Source organism: Alosa sapidissima, chromosome 22 (genome assembly GCF_018492685.1).
Source record: "Alosa sapidissima isolate fAloSap1 chromosome 22, fAloSap1.pri, whole genome shotgun sequence".
NCBI classification, from domain to species: domain Eukaryota; kingdom Metazoa; phylum Chordata; class Actinopteri; order Clupeiformes; family Clupeidae; genus Alosa; species Alosa sapidissima.
Genome location: NC_055978.1, coordinates 24,045,324 through 24,054,896, shown reverse-complemented (window position 1 = coordinate 24,054,896; position 9,573 = coordinate 24,045,324). Strand labels below are relative to the sequence as shown.

General features: G+C 41.9%; 1 protein-coding gene across 1 annotated transcript; it reads left to right on the top strand.

Annotated features, from left to right (window-relative positions):
• The first annotated feature begins 1,985 nt into the window (after window positions 1-1,985).
• Window positions 1,986-5,973, top strand: rergla (RERG/RAS-like a). The gene is made up of 5 exons (XM_042079333.1): window positions 1,986-2,239; window positions 2,358-2,414; window positions 2,965-3,038; window positions 3,489-3,637; window positions 4,307-5,973. Exons 1-5 carry the CDS (start codon window positions 2,188-2,190, stop codon window positions 4,590-4,592), a joined length of 618 nt encoding a protein of 205 aa, XP_041935267.1. The 5' UTR covers window positions 1,986-2,187; the 3' UTR covers window positions 4,593-5,973.
• The last annotated feature ends 3,600 nt before the right edge of the window (window positions 5,974-9,573 follow it).

Sequence of the window (9,573 nt, the reverse complement as noted above, 5' to 3'; positions counted from 1 at the left end):
TATCATCTGATGTTGCGAAGCAAATGAACAGTTCTCACGTGCTGACCTCCGCGTCGGTGGATGAGAAGAACGAGAGTAGTCTGTCTGTCTGCGTTCTTTATCAGTCCAGTCCTTTGCTCTTAGCACAGTAGCCCAGAGAGTGATTAGGTTTATTGATTGCAAATGATGTGGTAAATCTGAGCCCTCCCCTGACCCACATAAAAAAAAAAATGTTTGAACTTGCATGTATCTGATTTAACCTCACCAGACTGGAGGAAAAAACAACCCATGTGAGCTGGAGCCTTTGTTTCAGCTTTGGAACGACTTGACCGCTTGGGGTACAGGGATCTTCTGTGCCAGCACTGCATGGGAGATTAAAGAGTTTGTTAATTCACGAGACATAAAACACATACAATCTCAATAAAGATGGCAAGAGATCCCATACAACTGAGTGATATTCTGGGGAAACAGCTGCAGTCTAATTGACACTCAGTCTACCTCTGCACTGCTCTTAAATTCCAACTGATTGTTCATAAGTCAAGTTCACATATTCAGGTGCAACAGAGAAATAAACTGTACCACATGTGCCTCTAACGTCTTGATTAATACTGCAGGCAATGGGGAATTAAAGAAATGCACACAGAGTCTGTCTACCACTGCACATATGGAGCCAGGTGGAAGGAAAAGGAGCAAACGATTTAGGGGAAAAAGAGAAAGAGTGAAAAAGAGATGGTGTGATTCACATCACCTGCATAAGAGAAGTGGAGAGGGCAGGCCACCAGCACTTGATGTGGAGGAAAAGAAGATTTACATTCAATTCTCTCCCGATTGTTTTTCAAAGGCAATTAAAAGCTGATTAATCCAGCTCAACTGGCCCAAGTTATGGGGTATTTATATCTGTGAGAATGGACTATCTGTAGAGCTTATGTAACTGACAGAAGGAAGTGTACGTTTATAGCCTCAAGCCAAACAGACAGGATTTATGTTAATGTACTCCATGAATTATCCTCAAGATGGAGGCTCTGCCAGAGTGGTGTTCACTAAATTAACAAAATGTAATATTAGTGACAAGCCTGTGACAACTGGAAATCATTTCATTCAAACAGCCAACAAGCATACTGTATATGGCTGTCTGGGAAAGCTACAGTACTTAATTCAAATAACGAGTATATCATAGAGCCTTGCCCAGGACTGCCTTATCTCATATCTTAAATGTGGCATGGGAACAACAGCTCTCCTCTCATCAGTAAGGGGTCTTTTACCTTAAAGGGCGAGGAGAAACACATGTGTACTGTTTTGTTTTTGATGTAATTTTGCAACAACACACACAAAAAAAGGTTTCCCGGCATACAATTATACTGCCCTCCAAAAATAGACAACTATAATGGCAATAGGAGACTGCAATAAGTGGTGGTGATCAGACTGCATAATGACCTGGATGAAGATCATTCAGTGCATCAAGCTGTATGCATGCCTCTGATATGCATGCAAGAAACAACACTGGCCCAGATACAATCAGTTTACATCTGCACTTATTTTGCATCTACGAGCTTAATTTTGACAGGCAAGGCTTGTTCCTGATGGTAGTGTGCCTCTGCACTTAGCATGGACTCCAAAGGGCTTCCTCTTAGCCTCCACTGATAAAACATGAAGGTGGGAGATCTTTACAGGAGTGTAAATCCAATTTTGAATCAGGCATCATGTTAGAAATTACATAAACATGATATCTCACTGCAAATGACAAGTCAGACAGAGGTAATACACATGCTTGGTTCTGGAGTCGAATAGTTGACTATTTTATCAATAGCCTACATGAACAAATGGTGTATGTCACATTTGAAGTGAAACAGCTCACCTGTAGATAAAATTAGAAATGCACGAGAGGGCAAGCTGAGGCAAAGCACTCAAAAACATTGGGCGTCCAAAACCAAAGCACGGCCACATCGTCACAGTGACGACATTGGTCAGCAAGCTTCTTTCAGTTCAAAAGCCCTCCCTCAGAAAAGCGGACCACTCTTTCTCGCAGAGCAGAAAAAGCGCAGCAGAAGCAGCACGGGAATGTACCGAGGTAGAGTTTTATTGTCATCATCAGCTCGCGTTCCTTTTACCATTGGACAGATTCGGAAAATGAGGACTTGAGTTAGGCTACCTCGAGAAACCGCGTCCTTTATATTTCAATAAGTGGATAATACGGCGAAAGCTGCGAAGATGAATGACATTAAAGTTGCTGTTCTAGGGAGCGAAGCGGCCGGGAAATCAGGTAGCCTGTTATTGCCTGTACTGTTTTTGTGATTAATTGTCACCTATCAAACACGATACATTGTTAATTGTGTTAAATATAACTTTGTAACCAAAATCAAAACTCATTTTCTCAACAGCTCTCATTGTCAGATTTCTGACTAAGCGATTTATTGGCGAATATGCATCGGCATCAGGTGAGTTGATAATCATAATTCGTCTGATACCTACATGCTCCTGCTTTGAGATACAGGCTAGTAAGCCCTCTCCCCCTTTAGCGCACACCCTGTGGTAGCCTAGTTAATTCCTGTTTGTCCCTTCACATAACCCTAAATTATGTAACCACTGGAATTGATGTTATTGGTGCAACACAATCAGAATTTTCCCTTGGAAAATTACTACAAAATTCGAGAGAGAATAATTGGGATGGAGTAGGCCTAATTCCTTGCAGCTGAGTGTTGACAACCGTGATGCTGAGCTGAAACTGTAGAATATGAAGATGATGCGCAGACAATCATTTTAATTCCCTTCCAATTCAAAGTTTCCTGGTCTGGTTTAAGGCATAGAAATTCCAGTTAACATAGGCCTAGTGACTTTTCTGTGGTATAAAATGTGTCAGGTTCTCTGCTGATAAGCATTTCAGATGTGACCACCAAATACTGGAGAGACAGTGGACATGTATATTAACGAGATTTGCACAATACCTAATATCTTCTGGCCAACTCAAATCTTCCCTATTTATTTCAGAGTGCATTTATAGAAAACGCTTATCCATTGATGGAAGACAGCAGAATCTGGAGCTATACGACCCTTGTTCTCAGGTATGTGCAGAACTGACTGATATTTAGCAGTATTTACAAGGTTCTTATGGTTTTCGTGTACATCACATGCAGAGAACTCCCCCTGCTTACACGGTCTGTTTCTCAAGTGGTCGAATGGCCAAAGCTGAAAGTATGTGTAATTTGTCTCACTTAGTGTACTTAGCCCGCCTGGCTGCCTCTCGGCCTGACATTATATAATCAAAAGTGTAGACCTAGTGAACGTGTAGACCCAGTGACTGCATTCTCTCACTTATAAGTATAGACTTCATGAACTTGCACTACATGCCATTTCTATGCATAGGAAAAATGTGAAGGTTACATGTAAAACCAGCTGCTTACAGTGGCGAAGACCTCCTGACTAAGACATTACAGAAATGTTATCAATACAATACCACTGTCATGATTTGACTAAGTCCTGTCATCTGTTTTCAATTGCCTTTGTGTCTCCAGCCTAGTGAAGGAAAGTCCACTCTCAGCGAGCAGATTCACTGGGCAGATGGTTTCGTCGTGGTCTACGACATCAGTGACCGCTCGTCTTTCCTTACAGCCAAAGCTATCCTGCACCTAATCAGGGAGCTTAACTTCGGAGCCACCAAAAGGTAGGCAGCCCAACATGTGCTCAATCCTCACTGTCCACCCACCCACCGCCACTAGCACGCAGTGTGCTGTGGTGAGCAGCAGAGGCTATTTCTGATGTGTCATTTACAGTTTTGTTGCGACGTGCTGACATGTGGGTGTTCTCTTCAGTCTGGTCAACACGATTCACATCAAGCCTTTTGTTTACATGTTCAACAGAATGTGTGCACTGTGGGTGGTGTGAATGGGCGCCCACATTCGTCATTGGCCATCTGAAGACTGTGTATTTTCATGCATTAGGATTTGACATTGAGAGTCTGAAATTGGAATCAATAGATCAAAGAATTTCCCTGTGCACCTACATTTTTCTTGGGTATAATTTACTGGTTCATGGAGAGGATCAAGGATGTAGAGATGTAGAAGGTGCAGAAGGACAAGGAAAGCTAAATAAATGAAGTCCTTAAATAATTAGATAGTAATAATAATTACTACCTCACTCTTGAGCCATTTGATTTTCACACTTACTGTTCTCAGACACATTAAGTAAATAAGGAAACTGTTTGGAACAATAATATAAGCTATTCACATTCCTATCAACCCACACATTTATGAATACATCCACTCTTAGACCAGTGTTGCAGGTAATGATAAAGGCATGAAGCTAAGCCTGTCCTTGTCTATGCTATCTGTAGGGACGCGGACGCTGTGGTCTTTCTGGTGGGAAATAAGCAGGACTTGTGCCACGTACGCGAGGTGAGCAGGGAGGAGGGCCAGCAGCTGGCGGGTGAGACCCACTGCCAGTTCTACGAGCTGTCCGCCGCCGAACACTGCCAAGAGGTGGCGCTCATGTTCTCCAAGATGGTGCGCAACGCTAGCCAGCACAGCAAGGCCAAGGAGCGACGGAGGCGCCCCAGCGGCTCCAAGTCCATGGCCAAGCTCATCAACAACGTGTTTGGAAAGCGCCGGAAATCTGTATGAGAAGTGGAGAGCTGGTAGGGGACAGGGACCTACGCGACCCGCACCTACACAGTTGTTAAACCGATGCCGTGATTAGTTATTTGAAAAGTCACATTGGCTGTTTCAGAACAGATGGACATATAGCACCATGGACTATTTGTTTCTTATGTCTGAAGCCTAGTAACACAGGCTCTATTACAGGAATACATATAATCTAATCTATATTGAATGCTGTACAAAAGGCCTTTTCATAGACCTCGTAAGAAAAGCATTTCTTTAGCAAAACATTCCATATTTGTTGTTCCAGAAAAAAAATGGCACAAAGAATGTGATTTACCTTACCAGCAGTAAGAGGAAGTCTGAGATCCTTTACAGTGAAAAGGCATTCCTTCCCAAATGGAGATTAAGGAGTTATATAATCTTGAGTAAACAATTACTTTGATTGCACTTAAAGGGACCGTTAATGTGCTATGCATTACATTACAAAAAGCTGAACATTCTCAGTGGTGAAGGTATGTGTTAGACTCGCACGGTATGTGATTGCAGAGGTAGGTTAGTGGAAAGGGCAGTGGGCTGCATTTAGAGAGCACATTAGCCAGCACACTCTCCCTCCGTCCACACTGTTGCATAAGCATGGCAGGCACTTCCGATTTATCCCCCTCTTCAATTTTCCACTGTTCCTCAACCGTTCAAGTGTGAAATAAGGACCAGGATGCTTAAATGGCCACATGCTTCCAAAAGCATCTGTATGTAAACCCAAGTGAAGCATTTTCAATCAAAAGAACAAGAAAAACCCCTCTTGTCCTATTGTCTCTGAAATAACTTCAGTGGTTTCCTGTAAGCACAAGTAGGGTTATTGAAAAGGTATTGCCGTTTGTGTAGCACAGTGCTCTATGTGTTGGCTTAATAATGTGCTGTCATTAAACCAGTGGAAAAATCCACGAGTCTGAATGAAATAATTGCTTCTGTAGTCATGTAATCTAGTGCCATGCCCATGTATCACATTGTTTGTTATGTAACTTAAGTGATGCCCTTGGGCCATGGCCGTAGTGATTGTTATTTCTAAATGGAAAACACTTGTTGTGGAACCGGTGTAGACGTGCTTTGTGTAGTGACATGTAACTATGGTTTTTGTGTTGATAGTGTGGTTTTAGTGTTGATACCTGTGCTTTCAAGGGTGGCCAAAGTATGAACACTCAGATCAATAAAGAGCATGTTATGCGATCACATTGGTTTGGGATGAAGACTGGTGAAAGATCATTCAAGGCCAAATGCGTGTGCTGAAGAACACTAATAATTTTGTTTTGGTAGATTGTCTTATTTTGTCCTATTTGTATGAGCATATCTAAGACAGTTTCTTCAAGAATGCAAAATAAAGGTTATTGTTTAAAAACAAAAAAAATGTGAGTTGTAGTTCCTTCAAAGCTAGCCATCAAAATGTCTAATAGTAAGACAGAGGGTCAGCTATGTTTAATATTATATTCCCTTGAGGAACATAACAATAAATCAGGGGACTAAGAACCAGGGAGACCATCGAGTCTTCACTTTAGCACAACAGTTCATTTTAATCACAATCACAATAAAGGCAGTATGTATGAAAGGCGTACTCATGTGGAGACCCCCTCATCTGTACTACATTCTCAGAGATGAGTCAAGAAGTACAGTCAGACCATGGGCAGGCCAAGAAAAGGGTGGGGTGGCGTTGGCAGGTCCTCTGATGCTGTGGCATGAGATGCAGAGGGAGATAAGGCCGTCTCGCTGCATAGGGGTTTTGTCAGCATTCTCCACCTGAGAGATAGCACAACTGGTAAATAGAGCTCCTTAAAGTTCTTGGAACAGGTACACAGAGCTTTCAATAATCCTCAAAGCTTTATGGTTTTATTTAGTCTGGAATTCAAAGGATTTTGTAGTGTCAGTTTAAACACCTTTGTCACACGTGTTTTGTCTATAAGCTCTTTTAAGTTTAAATGCTTTTGTGTTGGATAAATGTGTCAAGTTTCTCACGGGGGAACTTTGTGTTCTGAGAAAGCACTATATTTCATACGTTTCCATCTCTTTCTTAGGGAGGAGTACATTGCCCTGTCAACTGCAGAATTTATAGATGAACATATTTTGTTCTTAGGAGTGTTTTTAAACTGAACTGATACTAGCCTACTGGGAAAGAATACAATCCATGACCTCTTATGGGAAAAGAACTTCAAAATAAATAAAATAAACAAAATTCAGGATCCGCAATGCCATCATAGAGTATTGTATGACAGGCCTTCACGTGCAGTGATTACACACAGTGGTCTTACAGTAACTAATCTGAAAAAACCTTGGTAGCTTAAAACCATGGGCTTTTAGTAGACACCAGGCAGTTTTTCACACCCAGGGCTAGTCATCGGATGCCCATAAAGCCTTCACTAATCCAAACCGTATGAGCAATATTGTTTACCACCATCTCCGTGGTGTCATGTCAAAAACATTAGAGAGAAAAACAAGAGGAGGGAGACAGGTTAATCTGTTGGTGACAAAGAGAGAGATTAGAAAGAAAACCAAAAGAGAGATTCAGAAGTCCAGCGCAGGCGAGAAAATAATACGATTAGAGATTGAGCCAATGTAGAAATAGAGGGAAACAAATCAATAGAGAGGCAGTATGCAAGATGAAAAGCAGCAAGAAAAGAAAATGATGAATAGCAACAGAAAAGTACAATTGGAGAAAAAAATAGGGGAAAGAAAACAAGTGTGTGTGTGTAGGGGGGGGCTGAGGCAGTATTAAACCCAGGCGAGATCACTTTAGCCCTCCCTGGCAATGTTACCACTTGTGCCATCGCTCTGCTAGGGCACAGTCTGCACACTCACTCTCTCTCTCTTACACGTGTAGAAAACAACATTCAGAGCATGACATGTTTACATTGCGCTTCAGAGTAATGTCTTTTATCAGGCACCACAGGGCTGGCAGATACTGGTAGGCCAGGTGCGATGAGGATGTAGTGTTGAAAAATCGGCCCTTTTGATTTAGACTCCCAGCCTGTGATAACTAGTTGTTTTTGATCTAAGGTGTGAAATGGATGGTGAAGGCAGCGCTCATTCACACGCCAGATTGAAATATTGGCTTTCACCTGAGTTTTATGTTTAGTTTTCATGGCGTAAAGCTGGCTTTTGAGTTTGTTTTCATCCTCTTTGCTATGAAGTTGGATTATTCAGAGTGCTGCTGACATCTATTTACTATGTTATGCTGACTGTGCTTTGAAGATTATCACAGAACAAGCGCTAACTGAGGTTCACTGTTCTGTTCTTTTTCAAGACCAGCAAATTAATTGTCGCAGTAGTTATGCAATCCTGTCACAGACCTACAAATTTGGCATTGCATGAGACATGGGACACGATGTGATGGAAGTACGACAAACATTTAATGACATTGAATCATCTGTATGCAGAGAGGCTCCACTAATTTAGCTCAATAACTCAATTTTACATAGATGTAAATGAGATCTTATTAAAATTCTGTGGAAACTCTCATGATAACAACACACCCATAACAGGGAGAAAGGCTAGATGTTATGGCTTACGGTTGGTGCAGGGCTTGAAAAACACAGAGTAACACAAACCTTCACCATGCTGATCTTCTGACTCATTTTGTGTAGGTAATTCTCCTGGAGCCATGACACTTACGCTATGTCAGTTTAGGGAGAAGCGTCGAAGGTGCCTCACACCGAGGACCATAATACCCCTAGCTGGATTTATAATGAGGTCAGGGGGCTAGGCCTGCAGTGAGTGGCTGGAATCCCTTTGAAGTCACCCTGCGGCGTGAGTGTCTTTGCATATGGGCCTGATTAGGAGAGAGCTAAGGGGGCTGCTCGGCCCTAACCGCCTACTGCTCGAGTCTTTTGTTATGATGGTGATGTTATCATTCATCTTCACGGTACGTAGCGTAGCGCTAAATCTGTCCCATCCATTATAGATCCTTCATGTTTAGCAGTGCTAGCAAGAAGCGGGCTATGAATGACAGACCCATTTTTTATCACCCTTCTTGCGGGCTATTGTACAGTATTTTATCAGCCCATAAATCTTATGAGGAAATCTTAAAACTTATGAGGATGTACATGTTTCAGTGGTTAATCTAGCACAATCATTTACCCACATATTTCAAAATCTCATGAAAGATGGAGAGGAAGATTATTTTATTCCTTGTCAAAGTTACAGTGTAGGCCTAGGAATGTAACACATCCAAACAGCTAATGGACTCATGGCGTCAGTGGGCTCAAGAGTACCACTGAGATCAACACATCACACAGGAACGTGACAAGAACTTGATTAGAGTGGATTGGCTCAACATGAGGTTATACGGCAGTAATGACCCCCTCTGGGTTCCATGGTAGTTATGGGATGATGACATCATCACCCGACCTGGTTCCAAAATTATCTATCTGCCATTTCAAGTTTTTTTAGGCAACATGTACCCATTGACACGCATTTTACCTTGAAAGGGCATAAAGAACGGCTCTTAACTTTATATCCAGAAGTGAGCGCAGGAAGCATCCTATACTTTCCAAGTATTATAATTTTAGAGTTTAGAGGTGCGATCGTACACGATTTCAAGCCCATACAATTTTTTGTCACATTCAGCAAACATCTCCTCGTGATCTGCTAGCTGCCCATCCCGTGAGTATGCGGTGAAAAAAAACTCTCTCTTGGCAGCCCAGACTCCGAAAAGTGGAAACAAACAAAGTGGGGGCAGCCTGTCCCCAAAACAAAAACATAACACTGTGTGGAGTATTTCTGGGAATACTGAAGGGTGGGGTGAGCTACCTCTCCTTTGTGATTGTGCTTTGTACTTGTGTTTGGTCCTTGGTTAAAATATAATGTACGTTGTTTTGGACAAAAGCATCTGCTAAGACAATTAAACATAAACATAAACAAATGTGACGTTGTATGCAATAGCTTACCCCACCTTTAAGAGTAATTCTGAAAACGTCTATTGAATTTGGAAACGTATGCAGTTCATTCATTCATTCAT

Bases quoted from the DNA above. Each gene is read 5' to 3' on its own strand.
- rergla (XM_042079333.1), top strand. From the start codon at position 2,188: ATGAATGACATTAAAGTTGCTGTTCTAGGGAGCGAAGCGGCCGGGAAA. The intron at 2,240-2,357 runs GTAGCCTGTTAT...TTTTCTCAACAG, and splicing joins CGAAGCGGCCGGGAAATCAG to CTCTCATTGTCAGATTTCTG. The intron at 3,039-3,488 runs GTATGTGCAGAA...TTGTGTCTCCAG, and splicing joins TATACGACCCTTGTTCTCAG to CCTAGTGAAGGAAAGTCCAC.